The sequence below is a fragment of the Condylura cristata genome, unplaced genomic scaffold, assembly GCF_000260355.1.
Source record: "Condylura cristata isolate star-nosed mole 26May11 unplaced genomic scaffold, ConCri1.0 scaffold00015, whole genome shotgun sequence".
NCBI lineage: Eukaryota > Metazoa > Chordata > Mammalia > Eulipotyphla > Talpidae > Condylura > Condylura cristata.
The window spans coordinates 10,454,233-10,481,808 of NW_004567116.1; the positions used below are offsets into that span (position 1 = coordinate 10,454,233).

The 27,576-nt window shown below is 55.9% G+C and overlaps 1 protein-coding gene across 1 annotated transcript in view; it reads left to right on the forward strand.

Moving 5' to 3' along the window:
* Nucleotides 1–26,403, forward strand: part of ALX4 (ALX homeobox 4) — a 37,735-nt gene extending 11,332 nt beyond the window's left edge. The window contains exons 2-4 of the mRNA XM_004682887.2: nucleotides 17,935–18,245; nucleotides 23,584–23,712; nucleotides 25,864–26,403. Coding sequence (XP_004682944.1) covers nucleotides 17,935–18,245; nucleotides 23,584–23,712; nucleotides 25,864–26,193 — 770 coding nt within the window. The 3' untranslated portion in view covers nucleotides 26,194–26,403. The remainder of the gene's footprint in view (nucleotides 1–17,934; nucleotides 18,246–23,583; nucleotides 23,713–25,863) is intronic.
* Nucleotides 26,404–27,576: the final 1,173 nt, after the last annotated feature.

Sequence of the window (27,576 nt, forward strand, 5' to 3'; positions counted from 1 at the left end):
TTCCTGTCTTGGAATACCCCCGCCAGGAGGCCTGCTCAGTCCATGTCCCAGGGGGTGCCTGACCACAAGTCAGGCACAATTTCTGGGGTTCCTGGAATTCTGCAGAAGCCGTTTTCCACCCGCCACTGGGCTCACTGGGCTGCCCAAAGCTGGAGGTGCCAGATTTCAACCTGCCCTGCTGTGTGGCCTGGAGCAAAGCGGCTAAGCCTTTGGCCTTAATTTCCTCATCTTGGAAGTGGGGATTTGACCCTCCCTGGTGGCACAACAGGAGGAAGTTGTCCACAGCCACTGCAGCGGGAGTTCAATCCCCAACCCCGGAGCTGACCCACATGGCCCAGCCGACCTCTCCTGTCCCACCCGCTGCTCCCCTCAGCAGTGTCTTTCAGTCCATCTGCCTGTTCTGTCCCCACTATCTCTGGTGAATCCTCTTAACCCCCCCACACTTCTGGCCTGTACCCCTGTTCTTGTATGCATGAAAAAATACATTTTTAAAAAATAGAGAAAAAAAGTGGGGATGTGAATACTGTCTATTGTAAGGATGAGACGCAGCCATGCGGGTAAGGAGCTTAGAACAGCTCCTGGCACAGGGTATGTCCTCAGAAGTGTGAGTGCTTATTGATGGGAACTTGCTGGAACCCTGACAGTCAGGCTGGCTAGAAGCTGACATCGAAACCTAACACTGAAAAGTGGGAAATAATCACCGAGCCAACGCTCTGGGGGTGCGGGGGACAATGTCTCAGTGCGGGGCGTGATGAACGGGCTGGCGGCCTGGCCCAGGGGCAGGCAGGATCGAGGAGGGGAGAGACACCCCAGACCCTCCAACCCCCCGGCCTCGTTCTCCAGCTGCTGCCCCTGCCCTGGCATCCTGAGCTAGGCTGGCCTGTCTCCTTGCCCTCCTGAAGGTCTCTTCTCTGTGCCCACTGCAGTGTCGGCGGGCACAGGGCAGGTTCTCTATCTGTTTGGGCAGGCGGGTAAAGGAGAGTCCCGGAGCCCTCAGGGGCTTCTTCAGGCTTGATGCTCTCCCTATGCCAAGTGTGTAGGGCAAGCCGCAGGCTGGCAAGGCGGGGGCCGCGGGTCTTTACCTTTCTCCTTGGGCTCTCTGGCGTTCCCTCGTGGTCTCCTCTGCAGCTACTGCCCGCTGCCCGCCCTCTCATAGCTGCGATGCCACAGCCATCTTCAGCGCTGAGGGCTGCCACCCTATAGACTCCGCCTCCAGGCCCAGGTGTGCCCACTCACATTCCAGGTTCCCAGCATCAGGCACCAAGTCCATGCTCCCAAGCGCCTCCTGTGTGCAAGGCCGCAGGTGACAGCCACAGAGGCCAACGGCCTGAGCGAGCTTCAGGTACCCTCCATCATCCCCTCCATCATCGGATCTCAAACCTCAGGCCAGGAGGCCCCCAAGGCTGCGACTCATGTTGCGTCCATGTCTATGTGGTCCCGCCCAGAAGCATAAGGGAACTTCTGCATCAGCTCTGGAGGCCCTGGAGGCCCAGGGACCTGCCCAAGTGTCCTCACATGAATTGAACCAAGATCTCCCAGGACCCCAGGGCCTTGGGCCTCTCCACTCCTCTGCTTGTGGGCTGATGGCCACAGGGGCCTCACCTAATAATGAGCTCTAGAGACTGTGGACAGGGGTGCACCTGAGAGAGATTTTCTGCACACAGTACACCATGCTCCCCACAGCTGCTGAAGTGATGACCATAGATGCTGACTGCCGGGGCTCTAGCTCCCTCCTCCTTCAAGAAACTTCTTAAGAGCCAGCCCAGCCAAGCCCAGGGCCCTGTGAGTGGTAAAAGCTTGCATGGAAGAGGAAGAGGAGCTGACCGAACCTCCTCCTGGGCTCAAGGGCCTCGTTTGTTTGGCATGAACACCTGGGCCAGGGAGGCTGGGCTGCCTGGAGAAACATCACGTGAACAGACACAGGTGGATGGACACGCCTGACCCTAATGAGGCTTCTGAGACCGCCCCTTGTAGAACGTTGCACAGAAGCTAGTTAAGCGTCACAGAAAGTATGGTCTTCCTGATTCCTGGGATGAGCCCTTCCAGAAGCAGTAACAGGTTGAAAGAAAGAGGCGTGCTTGGCCCAGGATTCCTGTGGGTTGAGGTTCTTGGTGGAAAGTACACCCCACACGCTTACTATTAAAGGAGCTTTTAAGGGATCACTAGTTTCTTGCATCCTGTATGTTTCACATGTATCGCCTTATAGTTCAGCTGATCCACACTCACTCTAATTCTTACTTCCTCTGACCACGGACCCTCCTTCCAGTCACTTAAAAGTAGAGGCTGATGTGAAGTTTGTCCTTCAGCCTGGGTGAGCAGAAAGCAATGAAAGGACCATTTCAACCAGCACAATGGCTGTAGACTTTGGACTATAGGGTTATTACGCTGCTGACCTGTCATAGGTGGTGATAGACAACACGCGGTCCTACCTACTCCCAGCCCAGCCACGTAGGTAGACACCACCGAAACCTCAGCTATAATTATGTTCTGAAAATGCTGCTTGTTTAACCACTTGATGGTTATAAAGGTGGATTTTTCTTTCAAGCAAAGATTTAAATCTTTGCCTTGCAAATGGAATCCAATGAGCCATTCAGACCAGCTTCAGAAAACTTGAACTTTTGCTATGGATTTAGCCAGGACTTTCCCTTATTGTCCAAGGGGAGAGACACCTGTTTGCTTTTCAGCTTGTCAATGATTTTGTAGGTCAGAGTGAACATGTTTGGAGAAGGAAAGCACTGGGCTTGGTGAAAGGAGCCAATTCTTCCCAGCCCCCCTGGTGCCACAGTGGGTTCACACGTTGGCTTCCTTAACAAGACAAATTCAGCCAAACAGGTGTCTGGTAGCTGCTGGGGATCAGTAACAGAACCTGGGGGGGCCAATTCCCTGGGTGGGGCGAGGGCACTGTCTAATGCGGGGGCTGCCACCCCCCTATACTTGTGAAGCTTTGTGACAGTGATTTCATTGACTGGATACTCCTACCCAGAAAATTCTTCTCGAGCCGTTAAATGCTGGTGTGTCCAGCTGTTAACATGAGCATCTGCAGGAACGAGGTTTTGCAAGGAGCTGGCCACCGACTTGAGCTCTGTCACCTGGTTTTGTGAGCCACACTGGCGTCAAGGCAGTGATGAAAATGGCAATTCTTTCAAGCTGCAACCTAACAGGCTAAGATGTATGATGTGTCCCCCTTTCCAGCTAAACCTTAAAGATATATATAAAACGATAAATGCACATCTGATTTTACCATGCTTTCGTGCCCCTCCAGCCTGTGGTGTGTGTGGCAGGGGTCCTGACTGGAAGGACAAACACTTGTAATCACCACCGAGGCAGAAGGAGCTGAGGAAGCTGGGGTAGGGGCGGGCATCGGAGGAGGGAGGAGAGGGGAGACGAGACATCTGCATGTGTGCACATGAAGTGGCCTTGCTCCCTCTTGTTGCTGCTGGGGGGGGGGACGACCCCCAAATAGCTTCAGAGCTGAGCTGTAGCAACATCATGGAGGATAACGGAGAGCTACCTCCATCTCCCCACTGTCAAGTGAGGCCAGTAACATGCACATTCCGCAATGCTGTGAGGCTTGAATGAAGCCGAGTCCATGAACGCACATCCGGGCCTCATCCACAGCACGCACCTGGTTAACAGGAAACCAAGGCACACAGAGGCCACATGGCCTTCAGAGAGACCAAGCCCCAGGTTGGCTCCTTGTAGTCTCCTGTGGACTTTCCACTCCATAAACGGACATTTCCGCGACTTCTAACATGTTAGCTAAACACAGCTTCAACAGGTCCTGCCAGCTGGGTCTGCCTGAATTCCCTCTTATAAAGAGACGGGGCATTGCCCCTGCAAATACCCCCATATAGCCTAGATGCCCCCCTTTCACCATCATCGCTGCCTCCCTCACGAAGTTGGGTCTTGGAAGGAAGGGCCATGCTTTAATAGGTTTTGTTTTTCCTTCACCCAGGATCATGGCTGGTGCCTAGTTGGAATGAATGAATGAATGAATGAATGAATGAATGAATGAATGAATGAATGAATGAATGGGGAGTGAAACCTAAGACTTTTACATGAAGGCTTCTCCTTCGCTTCATCTCATCTAGTGCACTTTTTATGCTTCTCCATCTTGCCTGCCCGGTCCCCCAGTACCTTTACGTGGTGTCTGTGGGGGATGCAGGCTTTCTCCCCAGTACAGACAAGCGGAGGCTCAGAGGAGTGGGGGGCAGTAGTTTAGGGGCACGCCAAGGCCATGCTGCCAAGGGAGGGGCAGCGGGCTGACAGACTACAGGCTGAAACTGGGAGAGGCCGTCAGCCTCCCAAGCACAGTGAGTCCTCGGCGTCTCCATGTTCTGTGAGGTGTGTGTGGGGGGGGGGCGGTGTGGCGGCTAAGCTCTGGGTCTTAGTGTGGGGGTGAGGGAAGAGTGTGGGAGGCTCCTACTATTTCCCTGGTGGTGGGACCAGCTCCCTTTCCCATGGGGGGCTGGGGTCACTCCCCCACCCGGATAGGCAGGTCTCCTAGAGATCAGCTAATAGGGGTGGCTGAGGGCAGGACCCTGTGCACCCTAGGACATGTCAGGAGGTATGTTCAAGTGCTAGATCGCAAATGGGCCTTCACGTGTTAACCCTAACCCTCAAGGTGGCGTGATCCTCTTACTCTTAGGGTGCAATCGTGCCTCCCCGTGGCAAGATGAAGCCTGCCCAGGCCTGTGTAAGAAGGACATCCCCGCCTGAGAGAGATGCTGGGCTTGGAGCCCAACTTCTTTCTACCTTTGCTCGCTTCTTGACATGTGTCCAGGCCTCAGTTTCTCATTCTGTGAAATGGGGATAACAGCCCAGACCCGAGGGGGCCTGGGGAGGGTGAGAGGAGCACAGGTGAGCACGGCGTGTTGGTTGTGCCAGCGCCCTCGGCCCTGGCAGAAGCCCCGTGCTGTTGTTAACTGGAGACCAGCGCAGTCTGGGCGCTTGCGGTGACTGGCCAAACCTCCTGGACTGTCAATATGTAGTTCAAGGTCACGGCTGAAGCTTCCCCTACCATTTCAGCTAAGTCTGACTGCTCCTCCTGTGGATCCTGCCGTGCCTGGACCCTGGGCTCTTGCCCACCGGTCATGTCACAATCGTCCAGTTTCTGCTGCCCCGTGAGGCCCGGGGGAGCTCTGGGGAAGCGCTCGGATGATGGGCAGACACGTGAACCAAGGACGGAGCAGAGCAGATGAGAGCCAAGCTGCAGCATGGGAGACAGGGCAAGAAAAAAGAATGTGGGGTTTAAGCGGGGGGTTGGGGGGACCTAGGTGGGGATAAAGTGGGTCTTGGGGGCTGAAAACAAAACGAAAACCTAAGGGACACAGGCTGGCAGCTTTTCTTGATTGCTTTTATAAGTTGTTAACCCAAAGTATGCTCTCTTAACCATTCTTAAGTTTACTGGTATTAAGTACATGCATACTCACACAAGGGATGGTGGTGGGGAAACATGAATTAATTTGAAAAAAAGGTATCTTAACAGTCACAAGATTCATAGAACTTTTCTTACATGTATTGTTATAATTGTTCTGTTTTACATGAGCTCTTCTGATAGATCTCTTATGGTGCCTAATTTTTAAATTAAGCTATTATGGGTATTTTGTATAGCAGAAAACACAGTGCATACAGGATTTGGTTTTATCCCCTGCAGATAAGGAGAACGGAAAAAAAAAGTGTAACTATCACCCCCAAAACTCTTTCATCTTCCAAAATGGAAATCCTACCCCCATAAACACTAGCCCCCCAAATCCCCCTTCCTCAGCCTTGACAACTATCATTCTACTTTCCGTCTCTATGAATTTAACTGTTCTAGGAACCTCATGTAAGTGGCATCTTACAGTATTTGTCTTCTTATGACTGGCTACTTTCATGTGACATAGTGTCCTCAAGGTTCACCCATGTTACAGCATGTGTCATATTCCCTTCCTTTTTCAAGACTGAGTAATATTCCACCACATACAACCATCAGTTTATTTTATTTGTTCATCCACCAGTGGACATTTGGGTTGGTCCCATGTTTTAATCATTGCTGTAACCACTCTTTATGGATACAAGGCAATCTCACTCATTTAGAATAACTGTAGGAAGTAGGAATTATGATAAACTTAAACACTAAGACAGTAAAATACTTTTTTTCTTTTAACTGCCAACCATAGCTTGACCTGAGCTAATAAAATACAACTTCCTATAGCCCTCAGAAGGACTGTCAGAGGAATGCTGTGCTTCAGTCAGTTTAGCGGCCATTTTTGTGGAATTGTGAGCCAAGGAAATCAGGTTTATCCCCAAAGTTGGCCTTAGCCTTGAGATTTCATTACAGTGTACAAGCCCATCTGTGGGAGCTGTGGATGGTAGTGGTGAGGGAGGAGGTGAGAAGGGTGCTAGCAACCTCTAGTCCAGTCCCTAGACTACAGTGACACATGCCAGCTTCAGAATAGGGATTCCTGGATAAAGTGGCTGCTTCCCATCTGCCAACATCCTTTTTTTTTTTTTTTTAAAGATTTACTTATTTATGCATACAGAACTGGGGTACAAGCCAGAGGTGCAGGAGCAGTGAGAGGATTCACCAGAGACAGAGTAGGGAGCAGGACAGACAAATCAATGAAGTACACTGCTGAGGGGAGCAGTGGGCGGGTCAAGAGAGGCCTGCTGCGCATTGTGGGTCACCTCTGAGGCTGGGGCTGGAGCTCACACTGAAGTGGCTGCAGCTTGCTTGCAGTGCTGCGCTTGAACCCGCTGCGCCACCAGGGAGGGTCCCAACATCCTTCTTTTAAAAAACTTGGAATAACCACATAATTTCAGGCTTCAAGAAAAGTTACAAGCAGTTCACAAAGAATCTCCAGGTCCCCTTTACGCACGCCACACCCCCCAATGTCAGCCCTGTGCCTCTTCGTGTCAGCATTCTCAAGCTGTCTTGCAGTGAGCTCTCCCTCTCTCTACGGGTAGACGTACTGATTTATGTGCGTGCACATGCCTTACAAAGCACTTCTTTCTGAGCTGTTTAAGGGTAAATTGCAGACATATGCCTCTTTACCTCTAAATACGCCAGCACTTAGTGGAGAATGAATGCAAACTAAGACCGTGTCAGGAGGGGAGCCAGGAAGACTTAGCCGGGGGTAAGTGGGGGATGGAGAAGACCCTGACGATGAGGTCCAAGAACAGGTATTGGCCCACATTTGAGGCCCCAGGTGTTCTGTGAACAGCGCTGTGTCCAAGGGATCACGTGGAATTATTCTTCTGCCCCCCCATCCTTCTTCTTTCACCCCAACTCCTGGCTACCCTGCCCTCGCCCCCCTGGCACGTCCAGCCCAGGAGGTCCATCCCAGAGAAAGTGCCCAGACTTGGGATTCAAACAGTGCTGCCTCTCAGCAGTTGCATATTCTGAGGGGAGACCCTCTAGCCTGTTTCTGGAGCTCTACGGTGGGATATTGTGCAGTCCCTGTAAAGAGGGACAGAGATGCCCTCTTAAGGCACAATGCACCTATCTGGGCTCTCTGGAGCACTCAGTGCCAATTACCTTTTCTTCCCTGGGCTCTGGGAAGCCCCCTGCACCCCTTGGCCCAGAATAAAGGCACCATCCTCTACCCCCACTCCAAATGGAATGAACCCAGAGAGCTCCAGGAAGGAGCAGACGCCCTTTGCTGCTGCCTCCCTTGGGAAGAGCCGCAGAGGGGCTGGCAGCTCACTGCCAGAGACAAGGAAAGCCACCTGGGCAAAAGACCAGGGGCAGTGAGAAGCATCTGCACCACTGACTGGCAAGTAGCTGGAGGACCAGGGATTCCCTGGAGTTCCCACAAAGGGAGGCAGCAAGGGGGACTGAAAGTGCTCAAGACAGGTCAGCTACGCCATGGCGGGACACACCCTGAGACCCTCCTCTGTGAGCCTCAGTTTGCCCATCTGAAAAATGAGGATACTCATAAGGCGCCCATGTGGAAATGCATGGAAGGGTCTGAAATACCCAAGAATGTGAACACACAGGAATCTGCTCTGTGGGGTGGGCGCAGGCCCAGCTCATCCGTCTCTGTCCCTTGTAGTGCCAGGACAGTAGCAGACACACAGTAGGACTAACACCAGCATGTTTGGCACATCCCTTCATGAGGACCTGGGTCTTCAGCCACACTGGCCAAAGCCTCATTGAGGCCCCCAGCCCTGGGGCCACCCTTGGCCCTCAGGGCTTAACTGGAACTACAGTGCCTCCTGGTGGCCAGTATGAGCAACTGCAGCTTGAGCCAGACCAGCAGGAAGTGGGGCCTTAGAACCTTCACTTTTGCAGGGGCCTGAAGATCCCCTTGGGTGAGCAGAGCGTCCCAGAGCCCCGTGACCTACCTCAGTCTTGGCTTCTGACAGCCTGTGCCCTTCAGACAGCCCTCTCTCTGTGCAGGGATTCAGGAAATATTTGTGAATTGAGGAAGCAGGAAAGCCAAAAGTTTGGCTGGGGGGCCACAGCAGTATGGGGGTCACGGAGGCCCCTCATTCCCTGCCTTATGCCTCACTGGTTTCCATGGGCCCTGTCCTCCTTCAGGGCCTGCTTTCCCTTCCCCTGCTGCAACTCCCCTCCCCCCCACGACAGGGTCTGCTGAGAGCCCAGCCTTGGGGCCCAAGGGACTTTACCTCAGTGGGGCGTACAGAGCTGCCTCAGCTACCAAGGGCAGAGGAGGCATCCCTGGGCCTCAGAGATGCCCCCTCTCAAGCGCACAAGGCCCACTGAGGAGCAGGCCTGCAGACTGGTGCTTTAAAGCAGGGCCCCACATTGAAGAGGCCAGCCTAGCCCGGGGTCAGGGAGGGGAACAGGACACCTTAGCACCGAACCTTGGAAGCCCAGAGAAGCAATTCACAAATGAAGAAATACAACAGATAAAAGGATTAAGGCCACTGGCAGTAAAGGACAAATTCAAACAAGATCTGTTTTCCCCTACCACAACGGCGCAGCTTTTGAAACACTGGAATGACTGGGTTAGCTCTGCAATGTCAGGCCCACTGCTGACCTCTGAGGCAATCGGCATGTGTCTTGAAGACATCCTGACCGTGTTCATCTGAACCCTTAACTCCGTCTTTCTAGTTCTTGGAGCATCTTCTAAAGTAATCACCACCCATGCACTGAAGGCTGGAATTGATCTTCATCATAGGCCTGCTCTGATTTCAATCAGAAAGCTCTCTGCTGAGTGGAAGTTTGAGGAAATAAAACTGTTTGTCCACAAGGTGGATTATTATGCAGCCATTAAAATGATGTGGTAGAAGACTACAGAACGGCATGGAAAGAAGTACAGGTCAGCGTTAGGTTCAAAGGGAACTTCTACCAAAAAAACAATGTTCCACCACGCATGTGCATGTGTGAATGTTTGTCTGATGTTTTTAAAATTCCCATGTAGAACATAGATAAAAAGTGTAATGAGAAAAAACCCACAAAGGTGCACAGTGAGAGCAGATGTATAGGGGCAGAAGGACAGACTGGTGCTGCAGGACATGTTGGACTGGGGGACGGGGTGGGTGGGGGACCTTGCCTGGGGGACCCTGAATGATGTCACCATTAGCCTGTTTGTAGGACTGGCAGATTTAGCAAAAGGCAACGCAAAACCAGGGCACTCACTTAAATTTGAATTCCAGAAAAAAAACAATGCAGCCACGTGCTGAGTAGTGACATCTCGGTGAGTGAGGGTGGCATCTATGACGCGGGTTCCCGTAGACAGCCAGCCTGTCACTGCATCATCCAGGATGTGTGCAGACTCTCTGACGTTGGCATAACAATGAAATGGCCAGAAGATCCATTTCTCAGAACAACGATGCATGACTGTAATTTTTGAGTTATGAGTTATTTCCCATGTAGTGTTTAGGGCATATTTATGCCAAAAAAATTATTCCTTGTCATCCCTGAAATTCTAATGTAAGTAACCAAGCACTCTGTATCTGGCAATCTCAAAGAGAACTCTGGGAGTCACCGAAATTAGAGAGGGTGACCACACGCCTGGTTGTGGCTATGGGCATGACAGAGACTCTCTGTGGCTATATTTGAGGAATGTGAGCCTGGGGGCAGAGAAGGCCTTGAGAAAGTCTGAACTGGAACATGAGTCTTCAGTACCCTACCACTTCCAAGTCCTCACCGTCCGGTCTATAAGTACTGCAGTGAAAACGGGCCTTTTCCAAAGGCGCCCACCCCCGCCACCCCCATTGGTCAGGATACTAATTGCTGCTTCCCAATGTTTTTTTTTTAATTAAAAAAAATATTTATTTATTTATTTTTTCATACAGAACTGGGGGATATAAGCCAGAGGTTCAGGGGCAGTGAGAGGATTCACCAGAGACAGAGTGGGGTGCAGAACAGACAGATCGATGAAGTACACTGTTGAGGGGAGCAGCGGGCAGGTCAGGAGAGGTCTGCCGCACCATGTGGGTCACCTGGGGATTGAACTTGCACTGAAGCAGCTGTGGCTCGCTTGCAGTGCTGCGTCCTAACCCACTGCACCACCAGGGAGGGCCTGCTTCCCACTGTTTTAAAGTGAGGAAAATAATTGCCATCCATGGAAGCACAAATAGAAAAAATATTCAAACTAGAAACACTCTAAAAAGAACAAAATTAACCCATACACCTATATCCCCCTCTGGATATTTCTAGTATTTTCCTAAGGATCTTCCACCCCTCCATATACACTCCCTTTTCTCAAATACAATGAGAACATCTCGCCAAGGATCCAAGTGGTATTTTCTATAACACGAATTTCATTTGCTCTTGACATGGTACTGAAGACCCCTCCAAGCCAGCCAGGGTCTAAGGCATTGGTGACTGGTAGAAACAAAGCAAATAAATCCAGATATATACTCTTGGTTTTCTGGAAGGGACAGAGAGAGAATAAACAAAGGGGGGAAATCCAACAAATACTTAATAATGTGAAACAGACGACAGAAGACAGGAGAGCAAGAAGGGTCTTCCATTCATGGAGACATCATCCTTTGTTAAAGCAATCTCCTTTTTACTGGATATTTCGCTTTTTCGGCTTTTCTATGTAACGCCAGGATGAACTTTCTCTCCTGTTAGTTCTCCTAGGGGACCCATAATTATTTCTTTAGGGTCATTTGGAAGTGGCATCTCCAGGTGAAAATATACTGACTTTTCACCTAGCCAGTTTTTCTTTAATGTGTGTAAACATCATTTTGCATTCTCTAGAGTTTACATCTCTCTGACCTTTAAAATATCACAATGGCAAAGTTGATGCGGGGGGTGCAGGGTGCTCTGAGCCTTACAGTATTCCTGCCTGGACCCCACTGTACTTGGGACACCCCATGCCCCAGCCTGGAGCCCTAATGGGGGGCTCCACTCCCAGATGTCACACGGTAAGAAGCCTGAAACATTCTGTGCACTTTGAGACTGAGCTCCTCTGTCACACCAGGGCTGCCATGAGCCACCCCAGCGGGTGCTCCAGGTCTCCCGGACCCCCGACTCCCAGGGGGCTCCCGGATATGGGTCTCCTTGCCACAGGAGCGCGACCAGTCTCCGTGACCTTTCATACGCGGTTTCCGTCACGCTTGACGCCAGAGCCTATTCTCACGCCAGTCCACCACCTGCATAGCTTCTTTGGTGAAGTGTCTGTTCAAATGTTGCCGCCTTTCTTGTTACAGTTTCTGCCGCCACGCTGCGTTCGGAGCACGCTGGTAGCGTCCCTAACGCCCGCGTGCTGTCCCGTCTAGGGTGCCCACGGCGCTCGGTCCTCGGGTCCCGACAGCTTCTTAGTGTTTTAGGAGCTGCGTGCGCTCATGTTGGGAGCGGGGTGCGCACCTCCCCTTCCGGGGCAGTGGGCTGGCGCTCCTGCGCCTCCACCCGCCCCTGCCCGCTCCTGGGTCGGTGGAAGGACTGAGCCTCCAGGGCAGGCCCACGCTTGTGTGCACCCAGGCCTCTTTGCCCCTTGGAGTCACTTACTGGGCCTGGCGCTCGGCGAGGGCCATGGCGAGCTGAGCTGTGGACGCCCGGTGGCAGCTGAGGTGGGCCGGGACATCAATGGTTGACCTTTCCCCTCGGCCCCCACCCGTCCACTGTTTGGACAGCAGTGGGTTTCGTCAGTGCCCTTTAAATAGCATGAAAGGGCCTCATGCTGGCCTGTTTTGTTTAAGGAGATTGCATCGCTGCTGTGCTCTGTGCCACAGGGTGTGTGAGGCCAGCTCACCCGAGAACAGAGCGAGCGGCATGTCCCCCACAAAGCAGATGTTTGGAGGAAAAAGAGGTAATCAAAACCATGGAGGATAAAATTACTCAGACCCCTTCGATATACACTCCATATGCAAGGACTGTGCACAGCCCCCACCTACACACACACACACACACACACACACACGCCCCTCCCACCCCCGCCCCCAGCCCCTCCCCGCAGGTCCGCGGACTCACGTTCCCGCTGCACGCGCCCACGCACAACAGCACAGCCCGCCGCACGCACAGGTCCCGCGCGCCTGAGCTTGAGCACAGACCGCGCTGCGCAGGCCTCGCCACCTCCCACATAGGCTGCACGCCCGGCCTGCCTGCAGGTCTGGCCGCTCACCCGAGGGCGCATCTTGCTCACAGGAAGACACCCCAGGGCCTCCAGCGCCTCTCCCCAAGCGCTCCACCCATGCCTTCTTGCAAAAATCAATGCTATTTTTCAAAAAAGTCTCTTTTACATCACAGACATTAAAAAAAAAACCCACAGTCGTCTATGGGAACCTGTCAAAGGCTTTCATTTAAAAAAAATGAGATTAAAAAAGTTAAAATAATGAAAAATAAGACTATTTTTTTTAAAGTTTAGCTTTAGAGGGATGTCACTGTTTTTGTTTTGGGTGTTTTTTTTTTTATTATGATTAAAGATTTATTTATTTGTGCATACAGCACTGGGTACAGGCCAGAGGTGCAGGGATGGTGAGAGGATTCACCAGAGACAGAGCGGGGAGCAGAACAGGCAAATTGAGAAGAACACTGCTGAGGGGAGCAGCGGGCGGGTCAGGAGAGGTCTGCTGCTCCATGTGCCCCCCCACCCCCCCACCCCCCGGGGTGGGGATCCAGCTCCTGCTGAGGCGTGGAGACTGGCTGCACAGTGTTGTGCTTTAACCTGTTGCACCACTGGGGAGGGCCCAGGATGTCACTGTTTTGAACCAGAACAAATAGGTGCACATGCAGGACGGATTTTCTTGCATTTCTCAGCAGCAGACAAGGCAGCTCTGGGGGGCCTGATCCTAGGGGTTGGGGGGGTGGCTTCTCAGGCTGAGGCCCTGGGGCCTTGGTGGCACCTCACCGCACACACCACCTGCAGCCGAATGCTTCCCACAGTCAGGAGTAGTGGGCATGCCGGCTGTGGCTTGCTTGCGGGCTGCGATGGCATCACAGCCCCAGGCCGTAGACTCTGGCCAGGGTTCCTCCCAGTGCTCTGGGGGTTATTTCGAGATCAAGACATTTCCCCAGGAAGCTGCCGATCAGGATTGGTCTTGGGCCTCACAACCTGGGACAGAGCTTTCTCCCCCCATGGAGAGGCAGCTCAGACCCACAGGCGGCTGGCTGCCTGAGCCTACCGGGCTCTGGTGCCGCTCAGACTCTCGCCAGCACTGAGCACCACTGGTGCTGAGACGACTGGTCCAGCATCTGGGCAAGCTGGGAGTCTCAGCACCCCCTCCTCCACAGGGTGACGGCTAGGAGGGTGCCGAGCTGGTGCCTGGCATATCACGGACATTGAGGTTCCAGAGCCCCCCTCTGGAAACCCATCCTTTCGCTTCTCCCTCTGCCTCTCTGACCTTCACTGTTTCCCTCCTGCTCCCTGCAAGGACGTCTTTCAACGTCTGCCTAGTCTCATCTTTGCCTCCTGCCCCAGCCGCCAACCATTAAAAGCAGCTTTTTTTCATTGCTGCCCCTTCCTGGGTCCCGTCCATCTCACCCCTCACTGTCTTGCAGAATGAGTGGTTCATTCATCCACTTAGCAAACATTTCCGCAGATACTCTGGGGCATGGCACACGTAGGCCTATAAAGGTCGTTGAACAGAGTGAGAGCTCGGTGATATTTATTTCTTAGGAATCGTTTCTTCTTTAGCAGTGGCTTCCTGCATGTGTACCACCAACCCTGTGCTGTGCTAACCCGTGGACTGGGAAGAGACAAGTGACTTCAAGTCCCAAAGCTTCAGGGGCTGACATCCCACAGGAGGAGATGACCGTGCAGGGCCTTATCACATACTGCTCAAAAACAGCAATTGGAGGGCTGAGCAGAGAATGGGGGAGTTGGTATGGTTGTTGAAGTCTGGGAGGGCTTCCTGGAGGGGCTGGCACTCGATTCGATATTGGACGCGAGCCGGAAAGAAGGAACATTCCAGGGGTATAGCTGGAGGGGGGGTGGGCGTGGGGCGACCAAGGAGGTCTGTAGTATCCTTTGGGCAAGAGTAACAGCCCAGATGGTGGGGTGCCTACTTTGCTTTCTTGTTGAGGAGGGCACTGCAGGGCATCTGGGTGCAGCCAGCACCCAGCCTCTAGTCACCATGCTGGCTCTCCACCCAGCCCTTCAGGGCCACCTAGCAGGCCAGCCTGGGGCCCAGCACCAGAGCCCATCCCACCCCCACCCCCCCATACACACACACAGGCTTGTGAACCTCAGGACCAGCCATGGGATTGCAACTGTCTAGTCAGGGGGGTGGAGGACGCCGGAGGTGCGGCAGCTGACTCCAGATGCTTCAGAACCGGGTCCCATGAGCCAGGCCCACAGGCACTGACATGGGCTGGGTCTCAGGGCAGATGGTCCTGCGGTCCCCGGGGGCCCGAGCCCGCGGTCGCCAAGCCCGGTGCACAGGACTTTGCGGAGATGCTGCAGGGCGGGAGGAGGGGAAAGCCTGTGCCCAGAGTGTGGGATTGCTGGATCTTTGGGCTGATCACTTCTGACTCCCAGTTACACGGGTCACAGAGCTGCTTAGGGGAAATTTTTCTTGTCTAAAATCAGGGACCCAGCCTCGGAATTTTAAAGCAAGATGACCAACCAGTACTGGAGACTGAGGTGAGGAGGTTTTTTCCTCTCCCTAAGGAGCCAGAAGCATCAGTTTTCAGAATTCCCTCCAGCTCTAAGCCTGTCCAGTTAGCTGAGCTTTGCTGCACCCAGATGAATCCCCATCCTCTCCCCTCTTCTCCCTGCTCCAGAGGGGAAGATCCCAGTGGACTAAGGTGGGAGAGAAGCCCGACCGGTGGAGCCCTGATCTCTGCACCCTGGCCCCGAATGGCAGGCCTCTGTCCTTCACAAGTGAGACCAGAACGGAGTCACCTGACACACCGGCCAGACAGAGCTGGATAGAGATGGGCCAGTACCGATCTCCCAGGCCTTGGTCTGGTGGTCTCTGCACACTGGGCTGCCTCCCCCAACACACTTGGTCTCAGCAGGTGGGCAGGAAATCGGGCCAATGGGATTTTTACTTCTCCCCTGAAGACCAGATGTCCTGCCACCGCCCCACAGGCCAAGCCTGGAACCAGCAGCGTGAGGCTACTCAAGGGGCCTTTCTCGGCAGAGGCTCCCTGTTTTCCTCACCGTCAGAGGCCTGCCTTCCGCCCCAGGGTGAGCGCAGCAGGACGGTGAGACCCCTGGGTCCCTCCTGCCCCTGCCTCTCCCCCCAGGGGAGGCTCCAGACCAGGGAGAGCAGAGACTCCACCCGAGTACTGACGGGCCTCCTCTGCTTGGTCAGCCACATTCCCTGCCCTCTCCAGCCTCAGTTTCCCTGCAGGTAAAGCTGGGAGTTTGGCCTGGTACCAGCCAATGCATGGCGCTGTGCCTGCTACCGTGCAGGGTGGTCCTACCCCTGGGCTGGGTGCGAGAGAATATCAGTGCCCATGGAGTCCTGGGGTGGCGCCTGCAGGGCAGGCTTGGGGCTGAAGAGGCAGGGGCTGCCCCCTCCCGCAGTCTGGTCTCCGGGAAGTTGCATAACAGAGATGTTTATTTTTGGTGAGGCTGGGTGGGATTTTGTCTCTTAAAAAAAAAAAAGAAACATAAAACTTATTTGTCTGCCAGGAAGATAAATATCTTTGTTGAAAGCTCTCGGCCCAGTTGCCAGCTGCAGTTTGCACAAGCTGTCACTGAGGCGGCGGCAGCGGCCTGCGTGTGCCTGGCTCGCGGGCATCATCCGCGATGCCACCCACCAGCCCCGCGGCCTCAGGCGTGGCCTCCAGAAGCTGCCCGGGCCCCCTTCTGGCCCCATTCTGGCTGGCAGAGGGAGGTGGGAATGACAGAGGCAAAATGTCCCTTCCAGCATCCTCCCCGCTCCCTCGCGATGGCAGCAAAGCTGCAGCACCTGGATGGAGTCAGGAGACCTGACAGGTACTGAGGAGAGGAAGCCAAAGGTTGGCGTGGCTGGCACGCACCTGGACTGCACGTGTGTGTGACGGTCAGCGCTCAGGCACGTGGAAGGTTTTATCAGGTGCCTGCTCCTTTCCCCTAAGTCACAGACAAGGGCTTGCTCCGGTGGGCTCACACCTACCTCCAGACTCCAGCTCACCCTCCCCACAGTGCCCAGGCTCGCTCCTACTCTCAGGCCCCAGCACAGCCCACCCGCCTGGAGGCCTCTCCCAATGCCCACGGGACTGATCGTGTGGGCACAAGCTCACACGGCCCCCCTGTGCCGAGTGCTCTCCTTGGGGGCCCCTGTACTTCCAATAGCTATCCCAGGAGCACCTACAGGTTAGAGAGAGGGGAAACTGAGGCCCAGAGGTAATGCAGGGTGCACAGCTGGACAGCCACGCCTGTGGTCCCCCTCCTGGTGCCCAGCTCCACTGCCAGTTCTAGCCTCTGCCCGGGGGCGAGGGTGTCGCCCAGCACAGAGCTGAGCAGACTTGGACAGCTGCTCCACCCCACTGTCTTCCTGGCCTGGGCCCCCTTAACCTTGACCTATATTGGTTGACTTGACGGCTCCGGCTCTGAGCATGTCTAGCCGGCAGAGCCCTGTTCTGCCAGAGGCCACGAGTTTATGTGGCCTGTACACATCAGCATCTTGGGAGGGGGGGACCTGCTGCTTCCCCAGTAAACACAGCCCTCCTCGCCCCGAGGGGATAAGATTCTGTTGGAACAATGGAGGGGGCCCTTGTGGAGGGCAAGGGCATGTGACCCCTCATGTTGGAATCTTGGGGCCATCTTCTGCCTCCTGCTGAACCCTGGAGCAGACCAGGAAAGGAGGGGCAGTCTACTCTGCCTTGGGGCCGGCCTCATCCCTCACCCCAAGCACATCTTGCTAGACATGATGAGTTTTCCTTTCCATTCTGGGAGTCTGAGGCACTGGGCCACAATCTTCGATACTCCAAGAAGTTCTGGCACAGGGGGTTCTTCTGGAGGGAGGAGCCCTGGGTCAGTGGGTCAGGATAAGGGTCACAAAGGTCAGACTGGCTGAGCCAGAGTAATATAACATCGGTGCTGAAATGCTACCACATGACCTAGCGATTCCACTTCTAGGCTTTTATTTGAAGAACACTCACGGGGAGGGTGTATGCACGCTGATGCCCTTCATAGCACTGTGCACAGCAGCCGAGGCATGGAAGCCACCTAGTGCCCAACCACAGAGGAGTGAAAGAAGAGGTGGTGTATATACATGATGGAGTACTACGCAGCCATAAAAAAGAAAATATTGCCATTTTTAATAACACGGATGGAACCGGAGATTATGCTAAGCAAAATAAGTCAGAAGGACAAAGACATAGTGATGATTTCACTTACGTGGAGAAGCAAAGCAAAGGGACAGACAAAACTAAATCAAAACAAACCCTAGAAATCCAGCTGCACAGTTGAGGCTACCAAAGGGGGTTGGGGGATGCGGAGGAGGAATGGTGAGACGGCACAGCAGGATTAGAACCCAGCTCTCTGACCTTACACCCAGGGCACCTCTGAGAGGACAGAGGCAGGGGTGCTCCCGTTGCCCCCCTCCTCTCTTGCTTGATTCAGTCATGGGTTTCTGACCTATTTCCTCCCCTCTCAGCCAAAGAGAGCTCCCTGGGTGAGCCGGAGTTACCGCCCGACTCTGACACCGTGGGAATGGAGAGCAGCTACCTCAGTGTGAAGGAGGCTGGGGTGAAGGGGCCCCAAGACCGGGCCAGCGCTGACCTCCCTAGCCCACTGGAGAAGGCCGACTCAGAGAGCAACAAGGGCAAGAAGCGACGGAACCGCACCACCTTCACCAGTTACCAGCTGGAGGAGCTGGAGAAGGTCTTCCAGAAGACCCACTATCCGGATGTGTACGCACGGGAGCAGCTGGCCATGAGGACGGACCTCACTGAGGCCCGTGTGCAGGTCAGTGGGGGCTGCCTGAGACGGGGGCTGAGCGGGTAGGGCCTGGCCTTGGGCTCTGACCAGAGCTGGGAGCGCCCAGCTGTCCTCCCGCACACCAGAGCTTTCTTCACGTCAGTCCAGTGAAAGTCTGAGAGGGTCCTGTAGCCCGGTCTCACATGTCCACTCTGGCCAGGGCAAATCTGCTTGGGAGAGAGTGAAAGGAAGAGAGTCCCCTAGTAGAGTGACATGCCAGTTGTATTTCTAGGTCCTTCTATGAAATAGAAGGGTGCTTGGCTTGGCTTCTACTCTAGAAGGTGCTTCTCTTAGATAAAGTGAAGATACCACAGAGCTGAATGGGTAGAATCAGAAAACAGTCCAGGTTTTTTTCTGTCCAAGATGGCTGCCTCTTCCTCCTTCATTCAGGTCCCATCTCAATGTACCTCCTCTGAGAAGTCTTCCTGACCACCATAGCTGAAGCAGCAGCCCCATAACCATCACCCAACTACCGAACACACAACCCAACAGAAATCTACACAACCCAACACAACAGCATCCAACACAGCTCAAACCCCTCCACCACCACCCGACCCAAGACAGAACCCAAAACAACCCAACTGGAATCAGTGGGTCACAGTTCAACAGAATCATTGCAGCACAGCTGAGCACAACCCAACACAAGTCAACACAACCAACTGAAATGACCTTCTAGCACATTTTTCTTATTTTTATCTTTGAGGAAATTGCAACTGGCTTACACTTTTTTGTTTATTTCATCCCACTGGACTGTGAATTCCTGGTGGGCAGGAACTGTCTGTCTATCACTGTATTCCTACCCAGTAGAGAAGATCAGACTCAGAGCAACAAAGGCAAAAAATGAGTATTTGTGGACTATGGCCTCTTCTAGAGAGGTGCATGCCCCTTCTTACATGAAAAACCCAGAAGGAAGCAAAGACACCTGAGAACCTGATGCACAGATCACCTGAATCCCGAGCTTCAGCTTAACACAAAATACTCACACTCAATCAGCTTTTCTATCGTCCCAAAGCTCGTTAGAAGTAGCAAATATGGTGTGGCAAATAGCAAGGAATCCCCCCTCTAGTAGGCTAGGGAGATCAAAGCTTGATCACTAGAAAATTTTTAATTTTAAATTAAAATACCCCTCAGCTGACATGGGCTAGCTCAGCAGTCAGGGCCTTCCCCTGCCAGGAGAGACCCCAACATGACTCAGCAGTTCTCCAAGGCACTCGCTGTTGCAATAGTTCACTGAAGAATCTTCAGCAAAGTAGTTTTCAGATTCTGTTTGATAAGGCAGAGACACCTGTAATATAATCCAGAGGCTTCTTCATCCAAAATGGCAAATATGACGAAAGATCCTGTCATTAGTAAATACGAAGCTGTCTAGCAACTGCAGAGGGACTCTGCATGGCCACGCCATTTAATGGTGAGTCCCCCAAGCCAGGCGGCCCACTATTCCTCTCTAGTGCCTGGCGAATATTTGGGGAGGAGCCCACATGTTCTATGTGAACAGGTAGATATCCCCTAACGAGTGGGTCCAGGAGTAGATTCACTTAGGGTTGAAAGAAGGCCACCCTTCCCAAAACCAGACCCGCCCGAATACCACACCGGACAGGCCTAACACTTTGCAAACACCCGACAGCCAAAATGGAGGATTTTGCTCGCTCTCTCCACACGCACATATACAAACACCCGTGTTCACTTCCTAAAAGGTGTCAAAGCAGTGTTTAATTAAAGATCAATCATTTTTAGCTAAGAACAAAAACAACGTCATGAAACGGGACAGAACTCTGTCAGAAGTGTAGGTCAAGCATCTTCATTGCCACTGAGCACAAACCCCAACCATGAGTTTCCTGGCAGCCAAGGCAGAAAGGGAAACCCTGTCTTGCATTGACAAGACATCGTAGAATTGTGTCAGAGCTGGAGAGGATCACCTGGTCCTCTCATTTGATAAGGAGGAAGAAGAGGCCTGGAGGTAGGATGGGATCATCTGCGCTGAGTGGGTGGTGGCAGCGCGCAGACCAGAATCTGGGACTCCCACTTCTTTGACTAGTTTGCTGTACCAGGACATGTGCCAGATTGTTCCGAGACTTTTCTCTGTATAAAGCAGCAGGGTGGGTGGGATCTCCTTGTGCGTCAGACCTCTGAATGGAGCCCTGAGCCTGGCAGTGCCCTGGGGGCGGAGGGGTATAGGAAGTGGGGCTGGAAGCCCCCGGACTGTGCTGTTCTGGGCCATACTCAGCTGGTGGGAAGCCAGGTGCCGGGCGCAGAGTGGTGGTGGGGACAGCGAGGGTGACGAGGGCCCCCCTGAGGAGGACCTTTCCTGGGAAGAAACTTGGGGTTTGGCCCCACTCCAGGGGGCTGCAGGGGCCTCTCTCTGCTGTCTGGGATTCCAATCTCCGCAGCTGGTGTCTGAAGACAATAAGACAGAGGCCTCCACACCCTGGCCACCCCGCCCTGGCCCCAGATGGGCTGCGGTTAGTGAGGCCTCCGCCAAGACGGTTGGTTCCTTGGGGAGAGGCCTGTGCTGAGTGGGCCCAGGCTGGGGTGGGCCTGGGAGCGGGGTGGTCCTGGACACAGCATGCACAACGGAAGGCCAGGGCCAGCTCCCATTCTAGGGCTGCGTGATGGATGGAGCAGCCTGAAGCCCAGAGCCCGGAGGGGAGAAGCTTAGTTGGGGGGCGGGGGGGCGGGAGAGGCGAGGGGGGAGTTCTCAGAGATTAGAGAGGGAAAGGACTCAGGAGCCAAAGGTGTGAGCACAGAGGGGTCCGCGAGGATCCCCCTGCCACCCCCAGCTTCTGCTTGAGGAGACTGAGCACCAGTGAGGTTAACTGAGCTTCAGCCTCAGATCCCAGCAGGAGAACCCTGGCCTTGTACATGCTGCCAGACTGGGGGAGAGGGGCAGAAGGGGGCCGTTGGAAGAGGAGGGAGAAGAGGGCAGCTCTGTGACCCCACAGCTGCCTCCCACAATCTGTATCTCTCACCCTCGAATAAATCACTCAGCTGACCCTGCTCCACACCCTTCCCGAAGACCTGCTATCGCTGCAGCCTCTCCCCAGCCAGCTCATCGACCTTCCCTTGATAACTGGGAGCTCCTCAGGCTCCTCGCTCCCTGCCCCTTCCTCCCCCACACCCCGCTTCAGCCCCTCACATTCCATCCCCCCCTCCACTCAACCCTGCCTCAATTCTAGGCCCCTCCCCGGGTCACTGGCCCCCTCCCCTCACCCCTACCCCTCTCTCACTGGCACAGCTCCCTTGGCACCTTCACAGTGCCCGCGGGGGTTCCCACCACATGGACCCAGAGTCCCCAGGGGCTCAAGGGAACCCCTTACCCAGGGAGTGGAGGCAGCTCACCTTCTCCCTCCCCTCAAAGAAAGAAAGACGCCATCTATCTTGATGCCTCTAGTGGGCTCCCCGCTTGCCAGCACCCCCACAGAAAACCCTGGGAGGCCGAGGAAGCCGTGGAGAGACGGAGCTAAGCCTGCAGGACGTGAAACATGATGAGAACAAGCTCCTCTCATTCATCCTCTCCTGCCCCCAGCCCCTGACTCCAGGCCACTGATAAAGGGGATCCCGTTTCAGCAGCACAGAGGGGAGACCTGATGTGCCCTTCGCTCCCAGTCAGGCGCCAGGCCTGAACCCCTGGAGTCCGGGAGCCCAGAGGGAGAGACGGGTGATTCTGAATGAAATGGGGGGCCGCACGTGTGTGGTGTGGGCACGTGCCCACACGTGAGTGCATACCTGCGGCTAGGGAGGAAAGAGTGTGTGACTTGGGGCGCACTGGGTTTTTTTAACCTCATTCCTCTAGCAAAAGACAGCGAGCAAGGCCAGAGCTATAAATAAACAAGAGCGGAGGCGCCTCAAAGGTCTGAGCCAGGGATTCTAGCTCCCCTGCTGCCGGGGGAGGCTCCACCCTCGAGAGGAGGGGTCAGACGTGGGTCCCATTTTTGAGAAGCAGAAACGAAGACCACTGTCAATGCCAGGATTCCCACAGGCACTATTCCCCGGCACACTAGAAACCTAACAGGCCGGGTGCCAGGACCCCTGTGGGGAACACAGCCTGCCTCGGACCAACTTGGGTGCTGCCAGCCCAGAGATGTTTCTGGAACTCTGCGGCAGCTCTAATCACGGTGGATATGGAGTGGCATGCGCCTGAGGACAGCAGTTTTCTCAGGCCCCCGGCCTGCTCTTGGTCTCTGCAGCCAAGGCCCTTGTCCCTGCTCCGTGCTCCCTGCCCTCAAGGCTGCTGGCTGTGAGCTGGCTGTGAGCTTTCTGAGGTGCCTGTCTGCACCGTGGGCTGGTGCAAGCAAGCAAGCTGGCAGGGCCTGCTCTCGGTGGAGGGTCAGGGTCGGCCTTCACTAGGCCTGAAGCGCCCCCTGGCCCGGAAGCAGAGGCCAGCTCTCCTCCCCTCATGCCGGTCCTACCTCTCTCCCTCCCCCAATCCCAAGCCACAGGCCCGGGCAGCAGGCCAAGGCCAGTTCTTGCCCACGAGGCTCAGGTCTGTTCTGAGCCTGTGGAAAAGCTCCCGCGAGAGGATAAAGGCCCCAGCCCCTTCCCCACCACCACGAGGCTCACACCCCTGACCCCGAGACCACCACGCACCCCCAGAAGGCCCCCAGCCCACCCGAAGCCCCTCCCACCCTGCTTCCTCAGCACCCGTGGCTCATCCAAGTGGGATATGGCAGCGGTCACTAGGGAAGCACCATTGGGCAGCGGGACCTGCACAGCCAGCTCCCATGATTGTCTCGCCCACCTCGTCCCCCAAGTGGGCTCCAAATGGGCTCTGTCCCCACGTCCAGTGTCCCAGACGGACCCGCTTTTTACAAGCACAGTCCCTGATGCAGCTCAAGCTGGTACCCCCAGGAGGCTCTGACCTGCGGGGCTCTGACCTGAGGTGCTACACCACAGAGAGCTGCAAATAGGGTCTCAGAAGGTTGGAATTCCGAGTCGGGGCAACAGCCCAGGGAGCTGTTCTCCGTAGGAGTCTGTGGTCCACGGCAGGCCAGGCCGCGCTGCGCTGGGTCGGTTAGATGGCTGCCAAAGAGGACTGCTAACATGGAAAGAGGGAAAGGCACGACAGACAGAGGCCTGCTCTAGCTTCTCAAGTTTAGAACGATGCAGTTACTGGCCCACGGCCACACCTATGAGCTGTAAGTTCCAGATTCAGCATCAGTGACTACGCCGTGAGCTTTCGAGGAGAAAGACTGAGGCGGATGCTCACTGTCGCCCATGGACTTGACTGCTCGACGGCAGGTCAGGGGTCAAGGGCAGGACGTGTGCATGCATCACCCGAGGCGAGGCCTGCCGCCTGGCTCGACCCTGTGACCAAGGCTCTCTTCTCTAGGTCTGGTTCCAGAACCGGAGGGCCAAGTGGAGGAAGAGGGAGCGTTTCGGGCAGATGCAGCAGGTTCGAACCCACTTCTCCACTGCCTACGAGCTGCCGCTCCTCACCCGAGCTGAGAACTATGCCCAGGTAAGCTCCTACCAGAGCTGCGTGTCCCGGCCCAGCCTTGGCACCTTCCCTGGCAAAGGGAGGAATTGTTCTAAGCTGCCTGCAGGTCTCCTCCAGCTTGTGTGCCGCTGATACTAGAACACGGGCGCCATTTCTGTCTGGCCTAAGCGTTCCCGACGTGGCTGGGCTCTAGGGAAGGTTGGTTTGGGGCTTTTCCTGCTGCTTCTTCTGCCACTTTCATGGGACCCAGGCAGGGAAAGGCCAGGGGTCATGGAGCCCTCACAAGTCAGGTTTCCTAGGAAGGGGTGTCCTGCAGCCTGGAGGACTTGGACACTGGCTGGTCTGAAGGTGGAATTCCTTGAGCGAGACCCAGGCAGTCATCCCAGTGCTCCATCTTTCTCCAGTCAGCAACTCGGTTTCTTCGCCAGTAAACTGGATGTGAGGAAAGTAGCTGCCTTGACTCTTGTGAGGTTGCTGTGAGGCCAGGTTGGCATGAAGACGCGTCCTGTGGGTCTACAGGCTAGTGTGCCTGGACAGCTGGGACCCAGCTTCCCCTGCCAGCTCCGCCACCCCACCCAGAGCACCTCCCTAGATGCCTGGCAGCCAGTCCCCCAACGAGGGCATTGGAGTCCTCAGAGACAGGCAAAGGGACCAGGAGTGTGAGTCACATCGGTGCCCAGGACACCTGAGGGGTGGATGTTGGGCCGAGTCCAACCTGCCCTGCAGAGGTGCCGTTTCCTGCCTCCCAGGTCTCCTTCAGCCCAGCCCCGTCCAGCCCCAGGCCTGCCTGGGCCTCCTTTCCTGCTCATGTCCGAGGGCTGTGCTAGCTCTGGTCCCCAGGACAAGCTCTGCCCCAGGATTCATGTGGGAAGAGTCGAGGGGCAGGTGAGGGGGTGAAGGTGACTGCATGCACACATCCTGTCTCGTTCTACACTCTTTCCCTCTCTGAGCCCAGCCTGCCTCTGTCCCCCCAGGGGACGGGCCTCCAGGGCTGGCTCCTTGGCCCTGATATTTTGGCCTGAGCGCCCAGGCCGGAGGCAGAAACACAACCCAGTGCTCATCCCGCTCATCTAGAGCACAGCACATGGCATGGCCCTAGGAGAGGCTGGGGGGCCGATTCCCACCCCACAAACCACTATGAAGGGAGGAACACGGGGAGCAGATCTCGCTGCTAGGACAATGCCTTGCGGGATGCTGGGGCAGTGTCCCCCTCACCCAGCTTCTAAATGCCTCCAGCGTGCACTGCAAACACTGGGTGGGGGCCAGCAGAGCCCTGAGGGTCACCGAGGTCATAGCATCTCCCCCTCAAAGCTGGTCCCTCACGCCCTGCCCCTCCACATCCCACTCTACCTCCCCATAAACACTTAAAGGACAGTTACGTGCCCTGGGGGGAACTGGGGAGGAAAAGGACTCCAGCTGCCCAGATGAAAGATAAAACGTCCAGTCCAGCCGGAACCCCCCCGCTGGCCCCGCATGTCCATGCCCTGATATGGGGCCCTGGCCTGGCTCCCTCTGCCCCAGGGGGCTCAGCACCTCCTGAGCAGCCCGTCCCACCCTGAGGTAATGCCCAGGTCTCAAGGCACCACACCCTGGAGCCTCAGCCACTGGCCTTGGCGCTGGGAGAACGTAGGGCCCCTGCCCTCCCCACTGGCCTCACCAGAAGCAGCAAGCCAGAGCACAGATGCCGGAAGCCAGAGCTCCCTGGGCTGTAATTGGCTCCTGTTTATTGGGGACCTGGGATAATGATGGGCAGGGGTAGCTGGAGGTGTGTAAGACCAGACACTGGGTGTCCATGACCGAGAGAGAAAACCTTCAGCTGTGTTGAAGCAGAAACTCAGCCTGGCTCCCGCGGGGGTGCCCTCGGCCCTCGCTGCTTATATGGACTCAAGCTCAGTCCTTGAAGTGGAGTTCCTGTCTGCCGCTGGCCGGGCCCTGGGAATAGGGCCCCCAAAGCACTGACCCCAAACCCTCCCAGGGGTACCTGGATGGCAGCACAGATGTTCAGAGTCTCCCAGCTAAACCCTCGCGAATGCTTCTGTCCTGCAAACGGGCTGTGAGTGGGGGAGGGCATTTAAGGGGTTGGGAAAGCCCTGACTTTCACCTGCGCCCACCCCCCGCACCCCTACCCCCCACTCTGCGGGCCTGTGCCCTGACTCGCTTCCTTCTCCCCAGATTCAGAACCCATCCTGGATTGGCAACAACGGGGCCGCCTCGCCGGTGCCAGCCTGCGTGGTCCCCTGCGACCCGGTGCCCGCCTGCATGTCCCCTCACGCGCACCCGCCTGGCTCCGGCGCCAGCGGCGTCTCCGACTTCCTGAGCGTCTCCGGGGCGGGCAGCCACGTGGGCCAGACGCACATGGGCAGCCTGTTCGGGGCGGCGGGGCTCAGCCCTGGCCTCAATGGCTACGAGCTCAACGGCGAGCCGGACCGCAAGACCTCGAGCATCGCGGCCCTCCGCATGAAGGCCAAGGAGCACAGCGCCGCCATCTCCTGGGCCACATGACAGGCCCCGCCCCCTCCTCCGCGCCCTCCCCCACCTCGGGGCACTGGCCACGCCCATGCTTTCCGGGCCCCCAGCCTCCCACTCGACTTTCCTCTTAGGAACCTGGCCTGGGCCAGGGGCCTGACCCTCAGCACTTTCAGCCACCCCTAGTCTGAGGCCCCATGGACTGTGGGGAGGGAGGGGGCAGCAGGCCCCAGCCCCTCCCTGGCACTGAGGCTGGGACCCCTGTTCTTGGCAGGAGGAGAAAGCCAGGTGGCCGAATTTTGCAGAGGAGAAAGCCAGGTGGCCGAATTTTGCAGCTTTGCATCCATTATAAGCTGAAGACCCTCTCTCCACACCCACACCTGCTCCTTGCCCTGCCGGGTCTGACCCCTGAGGCCCGGTTAGCTTCCCACCCAGACCCAGCCGGGCCCACCGCTCCTCCTCCTCAGTGGGGTCACCCTGTCACCAGGCCCACTGCTGTCTGAAGAACAAGCTGCCCACCAGGCTGACCTCCTGCCCTTCCAGCTCCTTTTCCCTTCCTAAAAGCCCAGGAGTCTGGTCTGGACCCAAGACACCTGCCTCCCCTTCACCTGGAATGGTGAGGCGCCCCATGGGGCCTGGCCACCCTGTCCGGCTGTCCCCGGCCGACACCCGGGGGAGGGCATGCACAGAGAGCAGCTGAAGAGCCCTGCTGTGCCAGCCGAGCTGGCGTGGAGGAAGACGGACCGTCCGCAGGGGCTGCGCTCCCACTCCCTGGCTCCCCAGAGACTCTGGGTCTGGGTGGCACTGCGGGGGGGCAGGGAGGGAGGGAGGGGATGGGAGGTAGAGACCCCCACAGCACCCACAGTGTCAGTATCGGAAGAAGAAAAGCTTCTAGAGAAAGGAAGGGCCGGGAGCTGCTCACTCCCGTGCGGGTCAGCCAGGCACAGTGCGTGCACACACTTGCAGCCGCCTGGTACCCCTCTTCAGGCAGGGTGCAGCTGGAGGGCAGGTCTGGGTAGCTTTGTCCCCCATGCGCACACGCCTGTCCTGATCACCTGCTGGGGCTGCTGAGCAGTTTCTTGGCCTGGGGGGAGTGGGGAGGGGGCCTGGGGTTGCAATGGCAGAAGGCCAAGGGCCGCACAGGGGATTTGCTGGAAGACACCTCCTCTCCGGCCTCAGCCTTGCCTGTGCTGTGTGGGGACTCTGGATCCTTCTGTGTGGGTGGGGACTCGGCTACTCCTCCTGGCACAGGGCAGAGGGGGCTGGGAGGCCCCACTTCTTGGCTGGTCTCTGGAAGGGCTCACGATCTGAGCTCTTCTGGGTCACTTGCTCAGCTCCAGATGTGGGGGCACGCTTCCTCCCCAGGTCAGGCTTGCCTGCCAGAAGGGCCCTCCTTCGGCAGGGGAGCTGCGTCTGCCT